The sequence below is a fragment of the Magnolia sinica genome, chromosome 13, assembly GCF_029962835.1.
Source record: "Magnolia sinica isolate HGM2019 chromosome 13, MsV1, whole genome shotgun sequence".
Lineage (NCBI taxonomy): Eukaryota > Viridiplantae > Streptophyta > Magnoliopsida > Magnoliales > Magnoliaceae > Magnolia > Magnolia sinica.
The window spans coordinates 19,935,544-19,959,809 of record NC_080585.1 but is presented as its reverse complement, the minus strand read 5'-3'; the positions used below and the strand labels follow the sequence as shown (position 1 = coordinate 19,959,809).

Below are 24,266 nucleotides of genomic sequence, written 5' to 3'. Positions count from 1 at the left end.
CATACCGTCCATCCATTTTGCCATGTCATTTTTCAATATAAGCTAAAAAATAAAGTAGATCTAAGGCTCATGTAGAGCACACCATAGGCAGGAGCAGTGATAATGATCCTATCATTGAAACCTTCTTAGGACCCATGTGATCTTTAGTTTCCGTTCAACTTGCTAATAAGGTCACGTAGACCTGAATAAAGGGAAAACACAAATATCACGTTGATACAAAACTTTGCAGCTCCCACGAAGGCTTTAATGGGGGCGTTTAATCCCCACCACCTGAGCCCTGGTCTACCTGAAAAACTGGATGGATGGTGCGGATAAAACCTCTATATATATATATATATATATATATTCTTGTTGACTCCACGGGAGCCCTTGCTTGTGCCGAGCCGGTGACAGGCAGGATAGTACCAATTTTCTTCTTGGCCTTATATCTGATAGTGAAATGTAGCTAATAAAATCCTGTCACGTGGGGTCACCATAGACTTCCACCGCGCTGAATCTCCATCCCGAGTACCGAATAGTCAAAACGTAGCTCTTTGGCCCATAATATTGTGTGTGTAAAATCCACTCCAACCATCTTGTACACTACTTTATTTTAGGCCCTGTGACAAAAAAAGGAAAAGAAAAGAAAAGTAGATATACAACTCATTTGGACCACACTACAGGGAACGATGGCAATGGGACACAAAGCACAGTCTGTCTGTTGGACCACCATATTGTGTATCTTTCATCAAATCCGTTCACCAGGTGTGGCTGATTAGAATGGGGAGAAGATAGAAAAGTCAGTCTGATCCAATACTCAGGTAAGCCACGATGAATGTACCTGAAGGTTTTAAGTGTAATTTTACATTGTTCTCATTGGCGTGGTAAATATTACTTTTTTATGGGGCTCTTTTTTTTTTTTTTTTCATCAGAGTGAATATAAAATTTCCCACCTGATGGACGGAGTGGATTTCACGTATATAACTTGGTGGGCCCGAATAGCTTGGGTATTTTAGGGGCGGCATAAAACAGTTATTGTATACATTCTGGTTCCGTTTGGTATTCTTATGATTTTTGTAGAGTTGTCCACGCGCATCGCCGTGCAGATAGGGGATATTTGACCTAACAGCCAGCATGCACGTGAAACGCGTGACAAACATACATCGAAAACAGATTGCGTGAGCTTTTATCGTACTGCGTAAACTCTGTTGGGCCCACCTTGAATGCATGTGGGTTATCCATGCCGTCCATCCGTTTTTCCAGCTCATTTTAGGAGCTAATCCCAAAATTGAAGCATATCCAAAGCTCAAGTGGACCACACCATAGGAAACAGTTGGAATAATGATTTCCACTGTTGAAGCCTTCCTAGGGCTCACAGTGATGTTTATTTGTCATCCAACTTGTTCATTAAATCACATAAACATGGATGAAGGGAAAACACAAATATCAGCTTCATCCAAAACTTCTATGGCCCCCAAGGAATTTTCAACGGTACATATTCAATTCACACCGTGGTAAAATGGATGGACGGCGTGGATAAAATACATAAATCACGGTGCATCCGACGGAGTTTACTCAGTACGCAATCCGCTTCCTCAAACATCTAGTCCGTACATCAGGCGGGGCCCACCAACTGCGACTTGCATGAACGGTAATAAGGCAACGGTACGGCAACTTATGGTACCGTACCATATCATCTTCCCCACCAACGAGTCACTCGTTCAGGAATCAGCACCAATGAAAACCATAGTTCACGAGGGTCGCTATTGTAGAAAATGAGGCCGATGGGCTTCTTTGGTCCGAAACACCTGCATGTTGAGTTAGACTGCCGGTTGTCCATTGATTTCAGTTGTGTGGCTCACCTGATGAGCAGAATGGCCTGATTTTTGTGCCATCTGATTTCCAGGTACGGGCTATTGCTTTTTGCCAAGGGATCTTCATGGTGGGCCTATTGCATGTCAGCCGGAAAGATGATAGCGTACCACAATTTGATGGTGTCATCTATGTATTACACTTGTGCAACGAGCTCCGGACTCATTTTTGTTTTAGCATTTCAATCAAACAAGCGGCTATACGTGTCAATGAAAGCATGTATTCAGTTACCGTGTGTAATTAGAAAAGTGCGAACATACCAAAGCCATACTCACTCAAATCAATGTTTAATTGAACATTGGTAGCCTTCTGCTGATATATATCAAGTAAAACTAAGTTCTAAGACTTAGCCATCGTTGTTAGTCACTTGTTGTAACGACGATTAGGCGATTTGCAGATGGATATGGACTAGGCATTTCCGTTGAATTCATTTTGCCTTATGTCTTAAAGACTTATTCTTTCACCAATAATTGCAGGTAATATATTTCTTAAAAAACAAGGATGAATACATTAAAATAACATAAGATTAAAAATAATATTGATTTATAAATAATATTCATTACAATCAAAAGAGTAGCAAATAAAGTAGAGAATGAATTAAAAAGAAATATAAATTCTTAAACTGTTAGTATGAACAGACGATCCACACGAATGGTAACAAGAATGTGACTAAAAAGTTTGATATCCCAAGTAAGAATTCAGTTGATAGGTATCTAACAACAAAAGGCTGTTGATATATATCCTACTATATATTAGCATTATCACATGGATTATATCTCCGTAGGCGTGTATATGACGTCCACCATGTTCATAAGGTCATTCTTATTGGGAGATATGAAAAACAAAAATTTTAGTATTATCCAAAACTTTTGTCCCATGAATGTTTCAATAGTGGACGTTTAATCTACAATCAAACATGAGATCACATGAATTAACGAACAATTTATATTATATCAAATGTGCATGATTAAGATAATGTTAGGTGTGCTAAAGTCATATTTGACTTAAGTTTGATTGAACGCTAGTAACCCTAGGCACCAAATCCACTGTACAATCAGACTCGTGAAGGTTAGCTTGACTGTTTAATTATAAATGTACAATGATTAAGCAATTTAGAAATAGAGGGCTAATCCTGTTGAACGGGATCTTTTTACCTGGAAATAAGGGTTTTTTTTTCAATAATAATTGTTCTCAGGTATAATGAAACAATGGATTATTAAAAATTTAAAATAAAGGTTGATCATTGATTTTATGGATTCGAATTAAGATTAGTATAATCAATGAGAAGATAAAATAAGCAGAGAAAATTAAAAAAATAATCTACAATCGAATGTGTGAACAAACAATTGAAGCGAGTATTTACCAAGATGTGGCATGTATGATTTACTAAGTATGGAATCAGTTGATTAGGAGTCCAACAATGGCGGTTGTGGATATTTATACTCTTAGAGGTACTGCAACTATAGTCTTTAAACGCCATTGTGAGCGTCCATTTTCAGAGCCAATTTTTAAACGGTTGAAATAATTCAATTCAAGAAATTTTGTCGACAACCATCAACCATATCAGTTGAGACATATCGCATATACAGTTTCGATCATTGGAAGACTAGCGAGATTCAAGGGCTGAGATCCGGACATACCATGTTATCATATTATAGCAAATCAAAACTCCTCACACACGTGTCATATCCTGCGTGTAGTCTGCCTTCCAATTGCCCTGGTCTAGTGAGGAGATGACTCGCCTATGGAGGAGTTATTAATTGAAATTGCCCACAAATATAACGTAGTAAAGGCAGTTTACTCTAGAATTTGAATCCATATCTATTTTAGCCTTGTGGACATTATTTGGCCTTTTCCAGGATAAAAACGTCCACTTGTACTGCGGTGACTTTTTGCGTAAGTCAAGAGGGCCTTTTGAGTATAGGATGTGGGTCCCACTAAATCAAAGAGCAGGGCCATCTCTAAGCCGATCTAATCTATTCACTTTAATCGGACAACTTTGAACCAACGGTAAGGTCATTTTTTTTTTAAAAAAAGGAGTTATATATAGCTCACAATTGTATTAACGTTGTGAGTTAATTCCGAACAATTTCTTCAGGTGTGGTCCATCTGTGAGGAGTTTTGTTCTTAAACTTGGGCCGATGACATGAAATTAAAACCCCTTTCATGTGAACGCATGGATTAGTTGCAAGACAATCCAGTGGGCCTCACACAGGATGTGAGATGAGTTTAATAGGTCGGTCCCTTTAGCAGGAAGGCTATTTAGCCTTTTCTCTCTTTCTTCTTTGTTGTTGTTGTTGGTTTTTTTTTTTGTTTGTTTTGTTTTTGTTTTTGTTTGTGTTTTTTTTTTTTCATGAGAGGAGACCATTTGATTGTTAGGACTGTTGCCACCTCTGTAGAATCCACTCCGACAAGCTTCTGGTATGCATCCGGTATCATTTCATCAATTTCGGCGAGCTTCTAAGTGTTTTTCAATATTTCCAACCACACCCTCCTCCATTTCACAAACTCTCAACATTGATACCTATAAAATAACACACGAAAGGCACTATTATCCTAACTTAAACCTACCTTTAGCGATCATAGATTCTATATCGAAGAGTGGCCTTAAATCTTAAAAAAAAAACACTAAAAAAATCACTAGATTAGAGGGAATGATGCAGAATGCACGCCTAAAGCTCATTGGAGTGGGTGCTACGAAGATAGCAACAGTCCTAATGGCCAAAATGAACCCCTCATATGAAAAAAAAAAAACGAAGAAGAAATAGAAAGAAAATGTTAAATGGCCTTCCCCTGAAAGGGATCCACCTATTGAACCCATCTCACATCTTGTGTGGGGCCCACTAAATCATCTTGTAGTAGACCCAAGCCATCCACATGAAATTGTTTTTAATTTAATACCATTGCCCAAGTTTGAGGGCAAAAATCATTTTAGATGGACCACAACAGAGGAAACAATTCAAAATTAACTCATGGTGTTAGTGTAATTGTGAGCCACAAATAACTCTAATTTTTTTCGAAATGACCCTACTGCGAGTTCATGGTTGTTTGATTAAATGGAACAAATCAAATCAGTCAAGGGTTAGTCATAATCGTTGATTTACTGGAGCCCACATCCCCATTCTCAAAAGGCCTTCTCTATTTCGTGAAAAGCTACCGCCATATATGGGGATGGCTGGCAAAGGGACATTTTCATTTGGAAAAAGTATAAAAGTGTTCAAAGGGCTAAAAAAATTATGGCTTGAAATTATGATGTTAATGCCTATATTACATAATAATTTAGGGCTATTTTAATTAATAACCTCCCTGGGAGCAAATTAGGTGTTAACCATGTAACATGTACATGGGTGTTACCTTGATTGTGGGGCCCAACTTCAATATGTTATACATCTGCGCCGGTCATACTTTTTCCATCTTATTTTTGGACGCGGTCCTAAAAATTGATTAGATCCAAATCTCAGGTGGACCACACCATAAGAAACAGTAATGATTGAATGCCCACCATTAAAAACTTCCTAGGGCCCACTTAGGGCTCACCAATCATGTTTATTTGTCATCTAACATCTTAATAAGGTCAAACATATCAAGATGCAGGGAAAATATAAAGATCATCTTGATCCAATACTTTTATAGCCTACGATAATTTTTAATGGTTAATCACCACCTTTTCCAGTAGTGTGGTCCACCTAAGATTTGGCTTTGCTTAAGTTTTGGGATCCGATCTTAAAATGAGATGGAAAAATGGATGAACAACATGGATATACAACACATTCATCAAGGTGGACCCCGTACGATCAGGTAACACCCACTAACATGTTAGTAGGTAACACCTAACAAAATTCACTTTTTTCATTAGTTTCCCAAGCTTATGTTAGTTTTCCAAACTCATGTAGGGATGAATAAAAAATAGAAATAGGATTTGGTGGGGCCTTGACTGTTGTACCCTATTTTTGATCGATCTTGAGATGGACAATTAGAAGATGACATATGTTATTGCATGAGAAATGTATAGCGTGCAAAAGATCTTTAGAGATATGTGGACTACTTTCCATGGAATCATAATTGGCACAGATGGGGATGGTACATGTCAGCTGATGACGGGTCACGACTAAAAAGTCCAGGAGGTGGAAAGTGGTTAAAAGTACACATGTCAAGAGGATAATGAATGATTTGAAAGATCAACGTGGCGACGAATCAGCTATCATAACCGTTGTATAAAGAGTAAAATGCCTCAAAGATAGCCGTAGGAGAGATCTATAAATAGCAATGAATCTAATAAAGTGAAGTCATCTCATACCAATCCAACAAACCAATCAAATTTATCCTTCCTTATAATAGGTTAGCCTCTTTAACTATGATCTAAGTCTATGCTATTAGACTTGACCATATCCATTTCCAATACAATCAAATTTTCTCAAAAGGCTTCTCCTAGTGGTACTCTATATTAAAGTCCTTTAGTACAGAAGACAAGTAACTTCAACCCATCCTTTGAGGAAGAACCCCCCTTCAATAATCACCTTATTAGCTTATAACTATGCTGTGAGTAGTTGAATAGGAAATTGACCTTCCTAGGACCCAAACATATACGATCAAATTCAACATATTTACATATCTCGATCCTTAGAGTCAGGTTGTTTGGTTTGAATCGAGCCGCACAATGAGTTTTTACATACCCTTAGACACCACACCACACGTGACCAAAACTAAATGACATAGGGGCTTCTTTTAGTCCAGCGAATGTATAACGTAGGTCGAGTTTATGTCTCACGTAACACTTTCAAACATGCATTGCTTGACATCTTCCACAGCAGCACGTCTCAATTAAATCTCAGGATGTCTCAATCAAATCTCGGGATATCAAGGCCTAGTGGAAAAAACTAGGGGAGATTAAAAACTTAAGGGCCTGTTTGGGCACTGGGATTAGAAGAGATTAGGTGGGATGGAATTGCATCTGGTCCCGTGCCAATCCCACACCATGTTTGGGGAGGATGGAAAAGCTGTCGATGGAATTGCATTGGGTCCCATGTTGTCAAGTTGTGTAGGTCCCACTATGATGTGTAGGTTAGATCCACACCGTCCACCCATTTTTTGAGATTATTTTAGAGCATGGGCCAAAAAATCAGGTTAATCTAAAGCTCAAGTGGACCCCACCATAGAAAGCAACGGGGACTGAATACTTACCATTGAAAACTTCAATGGGGCTATATAAGTTTTGGATCTACCTCATTTTTAGGCCCATGCCATAAAATGAGGTCACAAAACAAATGAATGGTCTAGATATAACACATGTGTGTTATTCTCAATAACTTCGAATGATGGTTGGTATATCCATTCAATGTACCACCGGATTACCAACAAAGTATGAAATTATTCTTATCCCATGGCAACAGGTAATTATGTTTTTTGAATCCCATCCCACCGAATCCCTTCCAATCCCAACGCCCAAACACGCCCTAAGGGAATACGGCACAAGAAACAGTATAAACTGAACATCTACTGTTGAAACCTACGCAGAGACAGGTAACCTTAATCCGGCTAATATTTGTATGTTAAGTTCATCCCAGTAAAAATAACGTTATGAACGGTTTGGATGGCATATAAATATAAAGGTGGGCCAGAAAGGTTTCATTGGTGGGCTCTACTATTCCTACTAATTCCCTCGCCAAACAGACCCGGCCAAGGAACGGCGACTAGTCAATGCCAGGTGGGCCTTGAAACGTGGTTCCCAAGGCCTCTGGAATAAAGAAAGTCTAAAATCGGCGGCCGTGAAGACAAGGCCCCCGTTAGGTCGGTGAGTGAGACGCAATCGTGGTTAGGTGCGGCTCCGATCTTTCCTCCTTCCCTTGACAGACGCGTGCCCCCTAGCCTTCTGGACTTCGACGGGGTCGCCACGTGTCGACCATCGTATGCATACACGTGCGACGATCCATTCAACGCACGAAAGTTCCCAACGTCTACTGGCAACGCAAATATGACACAGGAAACTTCTATAAGTAGGGAAGTTTGCCCTTTGTCTCTCCTCAAACAAAGAGAGAAGAGGAGAGGAGAGAAGAGGAGAAGAGAAGAGAAGAAAGGGCGAACTGAGAACACAAGACTTCTATTACGATAAAGAGAGAGATATGGCTTCTTCTTCTTCTTCTTTCATGGGATTGATTGTAGTTGTCGTTGTAGCAGCTTTGCTTCAGTGCACTGCTGCGGCGACCTACACGGTCGGTGACACCACCGGATGGACGATCCCCTCAGGAGGTGCTCAATTCTACCCCAATTGGGCCGGCGGCAAGACGTTCGTCGTTGGCGACATTCTCTGTAAGTAGACTCTTTCTCTCTCTCCCTCTTAGTTTTATCCATCTTTTTCTTTGTGATTCTCTTTGCCTCTGCGAAGATTGTACGTAGCGAAAGGCACTGTTGTTGTGATGTGTCTTTTATAAAATTTGGGTCCGTTTGGATCGATGAACCTCAGTAAGAGAATTCATGCATATGGCCCAACTAACCGACTATAAAAACTTCATCATAACACTCGGTCCCAATTCATTTCTCTCTTGAAATTACTAGAACAAATCTCACATACATCTGATGTGGGGTTGCTTGCTGTTTGCAGCCTTCAATTTCAGCCCTCAAAACCACGATGTTGCCACGGTGACCAAGGCACAGTACGATGCCTGCACTGCACCCTCCGAGGGTAATATCATAAGAACAAGCCCAGCAAACATCACTCTCAGCACTGCCGGCAATCACTACTACATCTGCACATTCTCTGGGCACTGTGCGGCCGGACAGAAGCTAACCGTCAACGTCGTCTCCTCTGGCACTGGCACCCCAACAACCCCAACAACCCCAACAACACCGCCCACCGTCCCAGCCGGCGGCCCTTCACCACCACCCACATCAGGGGACTCCACGCCCCCCAACGCTGCTACGTCTCTTGCCGCCGGCTTTGGCACTGCAGGCGTCGTTGCCGCCGTCTTCTCCGCCTTCTTCCTTTAGATGAGTCATTGCCATGACTGCCTGATTTTTCTGTCTTGAGTGTTTTTCTTCTCCTCCTTTTGTCCGTATTATTTTTAGTACAGCGGCCCATCTGTGAGGGCATTGGACTAGAGTGATTCATTTCTGTATTTTAGTTGCATGATACACACGTTTTTTAGTCAGACTAGTTAATAAAATTAGATCATTCTTATGATTTCGTTTACACCTGCTTTCTGTTTAGGTGCGTTTGGTTGCACCAAATATCATGAAATTTCATAATCAATTGGTGCAATCAAACGCTCCCTCACCAAACTATAGCTTCCACTCCCTAAAATTGATATTTCCACCGCTACAATTGAAATTTGGTACTGCTGAGTTCCTTCCACGGACCAGCCTATGGTGATGGTGATAGACGGTGGTGACTATACGCTATGTGGTACCCAAAACCAGCGCTTATTGTGAATCTTAACCATCCAATTTTAGGCATTGAATCTGACATTGGTCCCTTTCAACATCAACCGTCCACATAGAAATGGTGATGGGCTCTCTCTGTAGTCCAGCCTTATGTTATGGTTCTTGAAATCATCCCTGTAATGACGAAATAATTTGCTACGCCCACACGCGCGGCCCCAGCCTATCTATATGCAACACACGTGTGTGACGCACGATTTCTATCTACAGTAGCTTTACATTCACCATTTCACGGTTGGAATCATGGCCGCACATGGCATATATATCCATCTGGGAGTGCAATGTTCGGTTTGGATCAAGTACGAGGTCATCAGGGTGGGACCCACACAGTTGATGCGTGTACACAGTCGGTTTTGAGAATGAAATACGATAAATAATTCCCTAGCTTGGAAGAATCCAAGGAAGTGTTGGATCTTCACATATAGCCCATTTATAAGGAGGTGATCAGTTCCCAATTCTACACACGTTTCTTCCCAATTCTACACACGTCTCTAGCTTGGAAGCATCCAAGGAAGGGTTGTAATCCTGGGGTTCCGAATCCAGGGGGTTCGGAATCAACGGTCCCAAACAGGCCCAGGGGGTTCCAAATCCAGGGGGTTCCAAATCAAATGCAATTCCATCCCACCTAATCCCAAATGATGGTGGGTATATACATTCAATGTACCCCCGTTACAAACATAGCATGGAATTAAGCTTATCCCATGGTAACAGGGGACAATCCCTCCCATATGTAATAATTATGTTTTTTGAATCCCATCCCACCTAATCCTTTCCAATACCACGCGCCAAAAACCCCCTAAACACAGTCAAATCCCCTAGATCGATGCAAGTGTAGAACCGGGAATCCACTGCGGTGATTCCTACATGCGGTATCAGAGCAGTTCCTAGCATTGATTTTGGGTATTATTCTAAGATTGATAGTAGTCGGATTCCGGCAACAACTAAACAATTCAGTCCTTCACAGGTACTCAAACTCAGTATTCGGACGAGCGTTTAAGTCTCGACAGCGTCTGAAAACGGATTGTATGACCCCTATCTTGCAATCATAGAGATATAGTTGTCTCGAATCCTATTTGCCAGTAACCCAGACCCCACAGATCTCTGAGATCTGCAGCCCTGTTTGTAAACCCTAACCGAGGAATGAAACTCCTTGTCACTCGATCAATGATTTCAACAACGGTATCTCTATCGAGATCGGTGGCCACCATTAAGGGGGCATCCCCAATTGCGGACTATGGAGCAGCGTGGTGAAGGAGAAACAATATTGTAAAACGCACCATGTCTTGAACCCTAGGATACCGGTCGATCGACGATAAAGGTTGAAGGAGAAACAACATGATTGATGCCGGTAATGGCGGACTCCCTCTTCGTCAGCCTCTGTCGTGCGGTGGCCTGATCTCAGATGGAGAGGTAGGAATGTGTCGATGCTGATTGGAGAAAGGACGAGCAGCCGTTAATGGCAGGGGATATCTTCCTCACAGTTAGGATTTCGCCCCTTGCTGCGGAAGACGATGGCCAAGGATCGGCGCCCCACCAGCGCTTCCCACGAGTACCCCTGTTCCTTCGAGATCCGTCGTTGCGTGCTCCTGCCGCCATTGGGGAAGACCGGCCATAGGGTTCTGATTGCCTGGAGTAGTCGACCGGTTGCCGGAATCAACACTGGCCAACAAATGGATTCCGGCAGCCATTTTGTGTGCGGCCCGGATTTGACTCTAGGGTTTAGGCACAATAGAGATGCGTGTGGGCTGTTTTACTGTACTGGGGTCTCGACCCCTGGATTAGTAAACCATAGTAGTGATTTTGGGGCTGTTTCGGTTGATCACGAATGCGCGTAGTATTAGAAAGGATCAAGTGGGATGGGATTCAAAAAATGTACTTCTTACTTGTGACAAGGATTGTCTCCTTATACGATGGGACAAGCTTAACTCTATGTCATTTGGAAGCTGATTGCGTACTAAGTAAACCCTGTGGGGCCCAATGTCATTCATACATTTCATCCGTTCCGTCCATCCATTTTACCAGATAATTTTAGGGGTTCAGCCCAAAAATGAAGGATATCAAAAACTCAAGTGGAACACACCCCATGAAACAGTGTGAATTGAATATCTACCGTTGAAAATTTCTTGGGGGCCACAGAAGTTTTAGATCAACCTTATATTTGGTTTTTCCCTTCATCCATGTCTGTATGATCTTATGAACTGGTTGGATGACAAATAAACACCACTGTGGGCCTTAGGAATGTTTCAATGGTGGAAATCAATACTTCCACTGTTTCCTGTGGTATGGTCCACTTGAGCTTTTGATATATTTAAATTTTGGTCTCAACCACTAAAATGATCTGGAAAAACGGATGGACGGCATGGATAAACTACATGCAGTCACGATGGGCCCAACAAAGTTTACTCAGTACCATAAGAGCGTACTGAGTAACTCAGTACGCAATCCGATTCCATGTCATTTGTAATAAGTGGCGTTCACATCTTGGTTTATTGTCCATTGAAAAGATATATATAACATTATTTGGAATCATTGAGAATGATATATATGTGTTATATCCACACCATTAATCTGTTTTGTGACCTCATTTTATGACATGACCCTAAAAATGAGACAGATCAAGAGCTTATGTGGACCACAACATAAAAATCAGTGGGAACAATGATGCCCACCGTTGAAATCTTCCTAGGGTCCACCATGATGTTTATTTTCCATCCAATCTATTCATAAGGTCAAAACGACTTGGATGAATGGAAAACACAAATATCAGCTTGACACAAAACTTATGTGGCCCCAAAGAAGTTTTCAATGGTAGGCAATGAATCCCGTTGCTTTCTATGGTGGGGTCTACTTGAGCTTTGGATCTACTTGATTTTTTGGCGCATGCTCTAAAATAATCTCAAAAAATGGGTGGACGGTGTGGATATAGCCCACACACATCATGGTGGGACCTACACAACTTGCTAACATCAAGAGGATTTTCAAATTTTCTATAACACTTGGGGAAGCAAAAAGCTACGGGCAGGTGCCCTGGATCATACGCAATTCCATTTCTCCCCGAACTTGTGAGTGGAATTGGCACCTAATCCCATCTAATACCATGGGCCAAACGCCCCCTAAAGTTAACGAGCTGAGCCTAGTTTAGATTCCGGTTTTGGGTCTGCTTTACGATTGGCTTTTGGGGCCGGGTTTTTTGAACTGTAATAAACCTGATTTAAGACCGGTTCTGGGCCTGTTTTGAGGCTGTTTTTTGGACTAATTTTGGCCAGTAGTTGGGACTGATTCTAGCCAATTTTGGGCCTGTTTTTGGGCTTGTTTAGGTCCAAGTTTTAGACCTTTGTTTGGGCCGTTTTTGAGAAGTTTTTTGGGCCCATTTTGGAGCAATTTATGGGCCTGGTTATAATCATGTATTGACCCCATTTATAGTACCTTAATAAGGCACAGCTGCAGGCCCGTTTGAGCGTATGTTCAAGCAACCATAGAGGCTCATTTGAAGACCCATTTAACATCGCTTTTTACTAGTTAATATGTCACTACAAGACAAAGGATTTTTACCGCGGCCAAAACCGCCGGTAAAAAACCCTCAAAACGCTGGTATAGTATTTTACCGGCGCTATAAAAGCGCTGGCATAAGTGTAAGTCCCAGCGCCGATAAAAAGTGGCTTCATAGACACTTTTAAAACATGGAAAAGCACCGACAAAGATCTATACTAGCGCCGGTAGAAAGCCTTGTACAAATTTGAGTAGCCCCAATGTAGGCCAGTAATTTTTTTGTTATTATATATAATTCAATTGAAACCTGTATTTTTTTTTAAATATTTGAAACATAAAAAATGTTGCAATACACTTTAAACTAGATATTAAACAAAATCTATATTACTTCACAATATATATATATATATATATATATATATATATATATATATATATAAAATATTTTTTACAATAAATTGAAAATATTCTTAAATAATTTTTTCAAAAAATCCTCTATAAGGTACTCCCGGTGCAAGTAGCGTCAAAAGGCTGAAGTGCTAGTTTGTAGGCCTAAATTTAGGCACAATTGATTAAAATCCTGCACACAAGGAAAAAAAAAAATCAAAATAGGGAAGTACATTTATGTAAAACATTAGAAAAATGATGCATTTTCTCTTTCAAAATCCTAATAGATATTTATGACATACGAAAGAAAATGAGAAACCATGACCAACAATTAATGCAAACCCGTCAATGTGTGCGACTTACTGACTGTACGTCCATGAAGTTTAAGACAGGCTTTGCAGCAAAAATGAGGAGAACAGCTTGTAGAACGCCAAGCACTCCACCGATAACCAGTGCTGAAGACACCGACGGTATATACCTTCTCTCATACCTGCTTTCTGTGGGGGTGGCTAACATGGAGTGTGTACTGACATGGGTGTGTACTAACAAGCTAACCCAAAAAAAAAAAAAACCCTGCTTTCTGCCATATTTTGATTTTCAAAAGCAATGAATGGGTGGTACTCATCCTTGCCAGAATCTAATAGAGCAATGATGAAAGAAAGCATGTTGATTTTCCAGGTGGTTGAATTGAACTAAGAAACTCCAAATGAATGTAAACATGAAAAAATCAATATGAAAGAGATCAAAAGAAAATTCAGACACTTTCTAATTTCATCACTTTATGTGACCAACCATTTCTTCTTATTAAGAACGAGGCTGTATGGATGTTGGCATACCAAGATGTGAAGGCAAGCTTTTCATTTCACTGCTTAAAGGTAAAGCCTCTTCCAGATTTTCATTTCCTCGTTCTTCAGTGCTCATCATCTTACAGGCAGCATCTTTCTCTGCAACAAATGATGTTGTAACACTAACAAGTGGGAAGATAGCAACCCTTGATACTTGATTAAATACAGCAATGGAAACTCCTACGGCAGCAAGCTCTACTGGACCTGTAAAACAAAACAAAACGGCAAGGATACATGACTTGTTCTTCCAGGAGTGGTGGTACTGGGGGCCCAATTGATGTTTGCATCAAAATACCCTTGTGGTTAGCCACTAAAATGCATTTGCCTCACTGTAACAATGTTTGAAGTTCCAAATGTAAATTGAACAGCTAACCACAAGAAACATTTTGAAAATGAGAATAGAAAATCACTGGGGAGGGAGTTTTATCCACTAAACAAGTGCAAGTGAAATTCCTTCCTGTTCCTGTCATTAAGGGGCTGTACTTCAATGGCAAAGTATGAATTAACATCATCAGCAGTAACCAGATAGTCAGGTTACTTCGCTCCTGTTGCCAGAAATATTTTTATAAACTGGATATTCAGGAAAAGTCAGCAATGATAGAAGACTAGAAATAAGATCCATTACCAACTATGTAATTCACAGACCCATCTTCCAAAAAGCGTACCCATTGGTAGTGCAAAAATAAGGAAGAACTGTCAGTTATAATGGAAAGTGAAATAAGGAAAAAGTCAGCAATGATAGAAGACTAGAAATAATGAAGAACATCCTAGGTGCTTAAATAACCAAACTCACTAGAAGAGATCACCCCCAGTAGCAACCCCAGTGAGATTATGACAACAACTGCTTCCATGACCAAAACAGTCAGCTAACACCCCTTGCAGCTCCTCCTACAGGCACCAAGAACCTCTGCAGATCCCACCATATACTCTGGGTTTTTTGTGCACTCTTCGAGACCAGCCCACCTCTCACAGCTTGTGTTCTCATTGGTGCAACCACCACTATTACCCCCCAGGGCCAAGCATAGATATGTGGGCAGCATAAGTGAATGTGCGTCTGTATTGATAAATAATTAAAAGATTACATCTAACCACATGTTGCAGTGCAAAACTGTCTGCAATCAAAACAAGGGATCACCTAAATCACTCTACAGATTTTTTGCAGAAAGAGTTACAAAATATGGAAAAAATCACTAATTGATTTGCAGGAAAACAATTAGAAAACCAAAATTCTACAGTTTTGCCATGGCTTGAGGACAATGCCCAGGTTTGAAATCTGGGCCTAGTACCTGATAGGGATGAACCCAGCAAGCAATAAATTGTCTGAATTATTGCCGCCCTGAAGGAGTCTTCCAATCATTTGCAAGGTTTATCCATTCATTGGTTTCTATGGAATACATGACCTTTGGTAGCGCCCAACATGTGACTGGTCAGGTTTTGCTACATGTATTTTCTGAGAGATGATAACTAAGATATAAGCAACAACACCATAGGTATTTTCTTAAAAAAGATGATCTAGTTGAAAAAAGATGCATGGTATTTAGATATTTTATTCAAATATCCAATATGCTCAAGATCACAAGTCAGGTGACTCTGCATCTAAACATTCCAAGACTTCCATTGAAGTCATTCTTTATAAGTCTTTCCAAACCCATAACCAACAATCAAGGTTGAGATTTTAACAAAACTATGGCCATCAAAACCCAAACTTGAAATGACTTTGATTATAAAAATCAATAATAAATTTAGAACTTTTAATAGGATAGCCATGATTACACCTACAGAATTCCAAACCTGCCATTGACCTTCAAGGAACAGAATGAATTATTGGCAGAAACTTGAAATCCACAATAGCAACATCAGATGAAACAGTCTCAAGATTATCATAATCAGATCATAAGTTGAAAACAAGCATTCCTAAAATTTACTCAAGAAGTTGATACATTTCATACAAACACAATTGTGTTTTCTGCATTAGTACCTCAATCACAATTAAAATATGGATAAGGGTTATCTCATTATACATTGGAAGGAACTCGGTGACTATAGAGAGGTTAAGAGGATGGGTTACAGCCCCCATGAAAAGTACAACATTTGGATGGCGCAGCCTGCGCATTATTCTCACTTGACATGTAAAACAAAACATAGTATTAGTAGGTTAACTATTAGTGATTCAATGTCAACACACGACTGAAGTAAAGGAACAAAGGTATGGCCATATCTCTCAAGAACATATATTCATAGCGAGAGCACGTCGCTGAGCCCAGGCTCATTTCTACTTAATGGTCCAAGCTCAATCACGAATTTCAGGCCAGATCATCAAATGTTTTTGAATCTAAGAATCTTTTTTCTCAAAGTTACCCAAGACTACATCTGATAATCTACATGTCTACACATGCAAGAGGCCCTTTTATAATTCTACAGCAGTGAACTTATCTCAGTTCATCACCGCTCCAATGTACAGTTGGCAATATCGGTGAAAAATGAATCAGATAGTTCCTCTTTTTCCAATTGCCAATTGAGGACTATTCCTCATTATGAATAGTAAGGAAGGTTGCAGTTGTAACTGCCAATCAAGCCCTTCTCCCTCCTCCTTTATCCAAGCTTGGGACCGGCAATGCAAGTAGTTGCATTGGCGGAGTTAAAAAAAGGCTTAAGATCCATTTGGTTTGATAAAAATTTATATTCATCAAGATTGATGTGATGCCCAAATGGAGCTTAAGACTTATAATAATACAAATATGTACCCAGGATAACAACAGCAATACTTATATAAATGTAGTTATTCTCCTTCACTTGGCTTCCATCATCTAATATTGCCTCAAAAAATATGCTAAAAAAGGTAAACGCCCTCCTATTAATGTTGTAAAGAAACATAGAAAGAATAAGAGTTGCATTGATTTATAAAGAAAATTGATAAGAACAAGAGTAAATCATGTTGGCCAACTTGTTGATTTAGTAACCCAACCTATCATATGCATTGGATCTTAAGTTAATCCAAATTGCAAAATTAGAGTTAAACACTTTCTATCCAAAACCAATCACATATCAATCCTGAACCCATGCACAAAATATAAACTATTTACGAGAGAGAGAGAGAGAGAGAGAGAGAGAGAGAGAGAGAGGTCCTTTTATTTAGCTCAATCCATCTCTCCTTAAACCTACAAAACAAAATAATAAAAAGAAATTAATTAGTACTCGTAATCTTTTGTATAAGAAATTCTATTATCTATGGCAAAAAAATAATAATCTTACCTTAAATAAAATAGAGGGCCAAACAATACTCATTCCAATAGCATCCCCAATTGTTTTATATCGTTCATAGGGTCTTATCAAAACCTCATCCCATACTATTGCCACATGAATTAATACTTCCCATAAACCAATTCCAAGTTCATATATCAAAACCACTAGCATAAGAGCATGAGAGAAGGGATGATCTTTTTCGTGAAAGCGTGCTTTTATAGATAACCTATGACATCCAGATACAGATATAGAGAGCCAAATGGGTCTAAGAATCCCAATTTCCTAGAATCACTGTAACCCGATTGTAACATGCCATATGGATTCATTTTTATGATTTTTACTGGAAACATTCCATCTATGCTACTATTTTTCAGTTTTACTAAAACTTGTACCATTTTAAAGTTTTTTCAGCTTAGTAAATCTAGATAAATTGTTAACATTTCCCTGACTTCTCACAGTTAGGGATTTTTATAGCAAAAGATTCCTCGACAAGTTTGATTTTTTTTAACCAAACAATGCCTTCTGTAATTGAAAAAGAAGGGAACATTGGGTCAAAAAGAAAATGAAGAAGAAGAAGAAATAATACATAGAACACAAAAAGAAGTGAGAGAGGTGATAATCAAAGGAATAGTCCCATTTACAACAAGACAGGAGAAGTGAAGGTGCCTTGACAAGTAGATAGTTACAGAAGGTAAAGGTTGTCTGATTTCTTTGTGAGGTATTGCCGACCTTGGTGGGTTATTAATTGCAATGCCAACATTTTCTAGGAATGGATTATGCAATCTAAAATTTACTCCAAGAGACTGCACCATGCATGGATTACAAGTTCAAGAAAATCAACCTATTTCAATATCACTTACACACCAAGGCACTAAGAAATTCATGCATATGCTAACTCTAGAAGTCAATGTAAGGTTTTGATTACAATAAGGAAAAGTTAACCAAAAAGAAATATAATATGATACAATCTTGATCAAAGAACAATGAGAGTGAATTTTCAGGTACTATATGCACCTAAGAACCTACAATCTCTTAGTCAACATCAGCATTTGCCATTTAGGACAAAATGGTGACATAAAAAGTGCTGCAATAACCATAATGAAATCTCTAAACCTCTATTTTGTACTATTAATTAGTCGATAGACGAATGGTGATGGCAGTTTCAAAAACTCACCAGAAGCATATATATCCTCATCTTGAACATCAAGTTCCTCAAGTGCCCCAATACCAAAACCAGGAGCAAATTTTGCTACTGACGTCGTTAAGGAGTTACAACAAATCCCCTTACTTTGAGATAAATACATTCTCATGAAAAATTCATAAAGCCAGTTGAGAGTAACTTAGTGTTGACAATTGAAGATACTGATAAAGATGCAGATTCAGTAAAGGTCTCACAGTTTGAAGTGAAAAGATTAGCTTTTGCTGAAGCAGCTTTTCTGTGTCCCAATTCTTTGTTTCCAGATACCCGCAATCTTTTACTTTCTGAAAAAGGGGAAGAAACTTTTAAGATGCTTCAATGTTTGAAGCACTACGAGTACCTATCGATAACAAAAGGCCTCCCGGAGAGCATATCCTGGTTTCATGGGTTGGTAACCAAAACCTACACTACAAATTCATTCAACGGCTTTTGCAAACTTGCCAAAAGAAGAAAAGAAAAAAGAAGCTTACTGGGCCCCCACGAAAGCCAATATCTTAATTAGCATGAGCTCAACTGCTCAGGCTAAGACTCATAATCTAATTACTCTTTTGTGTGAAAAAAATAAATAAATAAAACTCTATTTGTTGTGTTTGAAACAACAATTTCTAAAAGATTGTTGTGTCTGACACCCATGTCCAACAAACATCTCAGACACATTTTGACTATTTTATTGGGAAGAAAGACTCTTCTATAGGGAAGAAACTCAATGTATCTTCTCTTCTTGTGTTTTAGTAGTATTTTCATACAAACAAGAAACATCCACATCCTACACATAACAAACTACACTGCACAGTGTCTTCATTATTTCAGTAAGATGCAGAGGGATAGGCATGCATTGAAAAGAATAATACCTACATGCCGACAGATTGTATTAAATATGACAATAAAAGGAACACTATGTGGGCCTGACATATAGGCTATAGCTTCCTAACAACAACTATAAATTTATAACCAATAACATTCACCAACAGATCCATGAGCAAGAAGCAAGGACAGCACATAACAACAGTTGTATCACAAACATTGCCAACCAATCAATATAGAGATAAGCATCCTTTCTGAACGCGTGTGAAGTTCTAACACAAACACGCACTTTGGAATATTACAATTACAATTACAAATTGACTACAGGTACATGTGTTTGTCGAGTCATGTAAGTATGTTTGTGACCATGTGCATTTGTGAAGTTTTTGGAGCACAGGCTGGAAACTGATATCATGGGGCATTACTAAAGAAGGCATGGGAGATAGTAGGAATGGGAACAATAAAATATGCAATTTCTAGGTTCAAAGGAATAGGAAATGCAATTGTCCAAATAAACAGAAGACTTTAGGAACTATAGTGAAGCACCGAAGCTGGAAGACTCACAAAATAGACTAGAGAACCCTAACCCAACTTAAATAAACCTTGGAACTGATTGACTGAGGAAGAATTACATCGTCCTGCTCATCTGCAAATATATGGTCTGCTGACATTCAGGATTCCATGTGTGTGGTGGAGCCCATGTTTTAGCGATCTAAACCTTTGATCTGATGGAACCCCATCAAGGCTCGAGGATGCCCACGAAACGTTCCAGATTGCAAGATCCCAACATCTAAATATGGTAGCCTAAAATAGTTAAGGGAAAAAATGCAGCAACCATCCACATTCAATGAAAAAAAAACACATATTAGATAGTTATGATTTTCTAATCTGGGAGGTTTCTAGGGCATCCTTCATTCATGGTGGAGCCAAAGGGAACACTGTTTGGACCAATGATCCATGGGATCCACATGTACAGATCCTGTGCTTCAGCAACATACAGAGTAGGGCCCTACAATTCCTTCAAGAAAATCAAACCAATAAACCATAAAAGTGATTTTTTAGGAAAGCCCTAATCCTTTTCCCATGACAGAGTTTAGGAAATCCCTAATTCCAATATTGTATCCTCTGATAATCTGTGGATTTACAGATCTAAAATAAAAAACCTAAATATCTATTTGAGAGAAATGAGTACCTGGCTGGGGAAGAGATGCAGGGCAGGGGCTGTTGGCCGCACCAGATCTGGAGATGATGTAAGTGAGGAAGAGAGAGAGAGAGAGAGAGAGAGAGAGAGAGAGAGAGAGAGAGAGAGAGTGTGTGTGTGTGTGTGTGTGTGTGAGATAGGCAGATGGAGAGAGAGGCGCGAGATCTGGAGATGATGCAAGTGAGGGAGAGAGAGAGAGAGGCGAGGGGGCGGTGAGAGAGAGAGTCGGGAGAGGGGAGCAAAAGAAGCAAAAGAGGCTTAAGGCTTTTCGTACGGTATTTATACCCGATCGCAAACCGACGCCCCCTTTTAATTAGCGTCGGTAATTAGCCAAATACATCGTCGGCTAATCTTGCTTTTGTTGTAGTGTGTATAGTCTTGCTTAATTTGGTAGGTATGTTTGGATTATCAGCATTGGTTACTTATGCATAATTTTAATGATAGTAGCCTAAGAGCATTAGACAACATTTATGGGTTCCGTGCTTGTCCAATTTATAGGGGTCCATGCATTACTATTGGCTAGACAGACTACAAACAATTACCCATATAGCTCAGTTCACCTGTTTCTTTGTTTATAAGGCATTGAGAATATCCTATAAGGGTGACTAGATTGGGTGGGGTCCTAGTTTCTAGGGCTTAGTGGATACTTTTGATTACGCGGTTCACTAAAGTGGCCATGACTAAGGATACCTATTAGATCTTAGTTTTAATGGCATGGTGCAATTGTCGTGTATTAAGGACCTATGAGGGATGTTTGTCTTCAAACAAGTGGTGTTCAACCCAAAGGAGTCACGATTACAGGTTCCTTTATGGTCTTAAAATTCCAGTTCTCACATAATTTCCAAACTGAGATAGTAGTTCCTTAAATTATCAAATTCCTTCAAAATCATGATTTGACTGAAGTCAGGAAAAAACCTTACACCAATGGTTTGGCTCAACCAAACCCAACCAGCAGCTCTGCAGGCCTGCACAACCACAATACAACAGCTTGGCTCAGCCAGTTGCTTTATATGTCAAACCCCTATAGCAAAACTGGGCAAATACACCACTGATATGGTGGTGATGGGTCCATAAATACTTCATTCCCAATGACTGTGAGCTAATGAAAAACACATGTTAAGTACCACTCTAACACTGAAAATGAAAATAACTTTGGAAAATAATGGGCGTTGTATATGAAAGCTACCATGTGATGTTACCATCTTCAGCAAACATTCAGATCACCACAAATCTTGGCAACTTGCTCCTCTGCTTCAATGTAATTGACAACCCCACAACATCTTGGGAATCCGTAATAGCAAGCAAGTTGTTCATCTATTGAAAAATCTGTAGATGAAACACAGAAGCAATTATCAGCTTAAACACTACAGAAAATGAAAACAGAATGCACAACATATTAAGACTATAAAGGAACCTGTAATCATATGTTAAGTCTTCCCACTTCTTAATATCTCTTTTTGTAAATATGATTATGTGCTCAGAATTGTGAGCTTTGTCAGCCACGAAACAACAAAAAATATAGAAAAGTCAACCATAAAGCCATGCCAATCTTGAGTTTTCCTGGTTAGTAGTGAGCTTTGTCAATTGATCATAGTAGTGAGCTTTGTCACTTAACCATAAGGTCGAGAGCGATCTAGGTGGGCGTGGACTATTTGATTGGTTTGTGCAATACCTTAATATCACTTTCTTCTTAATGTTTTTTAAAAGAAAATAATATTATTGCCCAAAACCAATGGAGATGCATAACAACACTCCATAGACATGTAATAATGATCCATAATCTTCCAGAGGAGTTGTCTATATCTTGTATAAAGAGGCAAGGCAACCCACACATAGAAGACTATTGGTTGATGAATTAAATACAAGTTTGTTTTTTTAGGTTTTATAATTTACAAGCAATAGTTGCTCCTCATCCATGCATTAGTTTCTATGATCTTTCATAACTGTAAGGGTTGACCTCAATGAAGTGATAATGGCTGCCAACCTAAACTCAGAGAGGAAAGATGATTTCAAATTCACAGGTCAATATTGAAGTAAAATATCTAAAATAAGAGGGTAATCTAACTGGTTTCTTCAATGAATTGAGAATGAAACAAGTCACTATTGGACAATTCAAAAAAAGTGATAAGTTATCTGCATTCTAAATACATGTGTGGCCCACATGATAACCACACTGGCCTGATTTTCAAGTTGTTAGACATTCCATGATACAATATACCTATCAGGCATTTCGTCAAATAACCTTTCTAGCCAAGTCCAAATCATTGGACTTGGTGTAAAATGTAACCAGCGCATTGGCAACAAATAGATCAGAATTGAAGCCATGCTGAAGCACAAAAGTGTGACTCTCCTTACCCAACATTAGATGCGGAAGCAGCATCGACGACAAGCTTTCAAGAGGGAGGAGATGGTGAAACTGTCAAGTTTAAGGGCGAGTTTGAATGATGTTAGAGACAAGAATAGCCTAAGGGCTTCATAGTGCTGGTCATGTGAAGAATAGGCAATGAACATGGTGTTGAAAGAGAAGATATTTTAATGGGAAATTTTGTCGAACACCTTGTGGGCGTGATGGATATGGCTAGATTTGGAGCAAATAAAGACAAGCTTTGAGGTGAGGAAGTTGTCAAGGATGACTGAGACGAGAATGTGGTGAGCATGAATTTGCTTTCCTTGGAAAAAGAGGTGGTGGTCAACACAGTAAAGAAACAAATAAAAACTACCAGAAGAGGGGATTGGATGCCGAATCCTATCTCAAGTAGCAAAGATCCTGAATCCTACCTCCATAGTTGATGGGCGCTGGCACGGATACAACCTAGGAAACCCTTGAGATTCGAATCTGAGCTGCTTCATGTCGAAAACCCCTCAGTCAAGAGCAAAAGCTAACGGAATATGGAGAAAAAGCATAACCAGATCCAGATCTCTACAAGCTTCTGAATGCATCACTGGAATAGAATACCCTCACTCATCACAAGAAACCCTAGAAGAGAGAGAGGGAGGGAAAGAGGGGAATCGGGGGTAGGGAGAGAGAATGGTCGAACAAGGGGGGCTATGGTTTTTTTATTTTTATTTTTTAGGATCCTTTGCCGGTGGCTGGTTTTAGTTAACACTAGCAAAGACTTACCCCAAACAACAAATGACATTATAGGGTCGTTCATTTCTTTTGATCACCGGCGTCCATATAAAGCGCCGACGATTATTATATACGCTATCGCTATATGTTGGCATGTTGGCCACCGGCAAAAATGCGCCAGCAATGCCCGCACTTTCTTGTAGTGTTGTAATCTAGCAATTCAAACTCCTCACACACATACTATATCTAGTGAGTAGCCTACCTTATTATTTAGCTTGAAATTTAGTTGTGTCTACGTGTGTATAGTGTCGAGCATGTCAGAGCCTTTTATAACTTGATCCAAAACGAATGCCTTTGATCCTAATCGCTAAGATAGACAGAAGGAACATAGGCAGTCATTTATGAATGAGAACTAGAGCTGTATAGGAGTCAAGTTAGCTCGTTCATCTCGCTCAACTCGACTTGCCTCGGCTCGAAATTGGATTCAGACTGAGTTGAGTTGGATTTTGGAGCCTAAAAAAATTTTGAGTCGAGTTCAAGCTTGCCCTAGCTTGACTCGACTTTGATCGAACCTCAACTCAAATCTACTCGGATCGAATCAGCTCGGTGACTCAGTTATTTTAATATTGATGCTGCTCACCGAGTGTTTGATGAAATGGCTTAACAAAGTGTTGTTTCGAGTGCATATATTCTCTCTATGATCGGCTGGTGGGGAGGAAGGAATGGATACAAAACAAATCGCTA

General features: G+C 39.5%; 2 protein-coding genes and 2 long non-coding RNA genes across 4 annotated transcripts; 1 reads left to right on the top strand and 3 right to left on the bottom strand.

Annotated features, from left to right (window-relative positions):
* The first annotated feature begins 7,906 nt into the window (after positions 1–7,906).
* LOC131223124 (umecyanin-like) lies at positions 7,907–9,025 on the top strand. Its single transcript, XM_058218435.1, has 2 exons — positions 7,907–8,157; positions 8,450–9,025. Exons 1-2 carry the CDS (start codon positions 7,971–7,973, stop codon positions 8,833–8,835), a joined length of 573 nt encoding a protein of 190 aa, XP_058074418.1. The 5' UTR covers positions 7,907–7,970; the 3' UTR covers positions 8,836–9,025.
* A 4,202-nt stretch (positions 9,026–13,227) lies between these two features.
* On the bottom strand, positions 13,228–14,929 carry LOC131224144 (protein DETOXIFICATION 42-like). The gene is made up of 6 exons (XM_058219689.1): positions 14,880–14,929; positions 14,632–14,699; positions 13,998–14,210; positions 13,745–13,798; positions 13,525–13,661; positions 13,228–13,354 (listed from the first exon to the last, which is right to left on the bottom strand). The coding sequence occupies exons 1-6, from the start codon at positions 14,927–14,929 to the stop codon at positions 13,298–13,300; spliced, it is 579 nt and encodes a 192-aa protein (XP_058075672.1). The 3' UTR covers positions 13,228–13,297.
* A 6-nt stretch (positions 14,930–14,935) lies between these two features.
* Positions 14,936–15,522, bottom strand: LOC131223127 (uncharacterized). Its single transcript, XR_009160301.1, has 2 exons — positions 15,293–15,522; positions 14,936–15,060 (listed from the first exon to the last, which is right to left on the bottom strand). It is a non-coding gene; the product is annotated as an uncharacterized LOC131223127 (long non-coding RNA).
* A 2,749-nt stretch (positions 15,523–18,271) lies between these two features.
* Positions 18,272–20,540, bottom strand: LOC131223126 (uncharacterized). Its single transcript, XR_009160299.1, has 3 exons — positions 19,816–20,540; positions 18,590–18,960; positions 18,272–18,501 (listed from the first exon to the last, which is right to left on the bottom strand). It is a non-coding gene; the product is annotated as an uncharacterized LOC131223126 (long non-coding RNA).
* Positions 20,541–24,266: the final 3,726 nt, after the last annotated feature.

Coding starts and splice junctions, on each gene's coding strand:
- LOC131224144 (XM_058219689.1), bottom strand. CDS start 14,929: ATGGTGGGATCTGCAGAGGTTCTTGGTGCCTGTAGGAGGAGCTGCAAG. Junction 14,211..14,631: donor GTCTGTGAATTACATAGTTG/GTAATGGATCTT, acceptor TTTGTTTTACAG/GTCCAGTAGAGCTTGCTGCC. Junction 13,355..13,524: donor ACTTCATGGACGTACAGTCA/GTAAGTCGCACA, acceptor CCTTGTGTGCAG/GATTTTAATCAATTGTGCCT.
- LOC131223124 (XM_058218435.1), top strand. CDS start 7,971: ATGGCTTCTTCTTCTTCTTCTTTCATGGGATTGATTGTAGTTGTCGTT. Junction 8,158..8,449: donor CGTCGTTGGCGACATTCTCT/GTAAGTAGACTC, acceptor TGCTGTTTGCAG/CCTTCAATTTCAGCCCTCAA.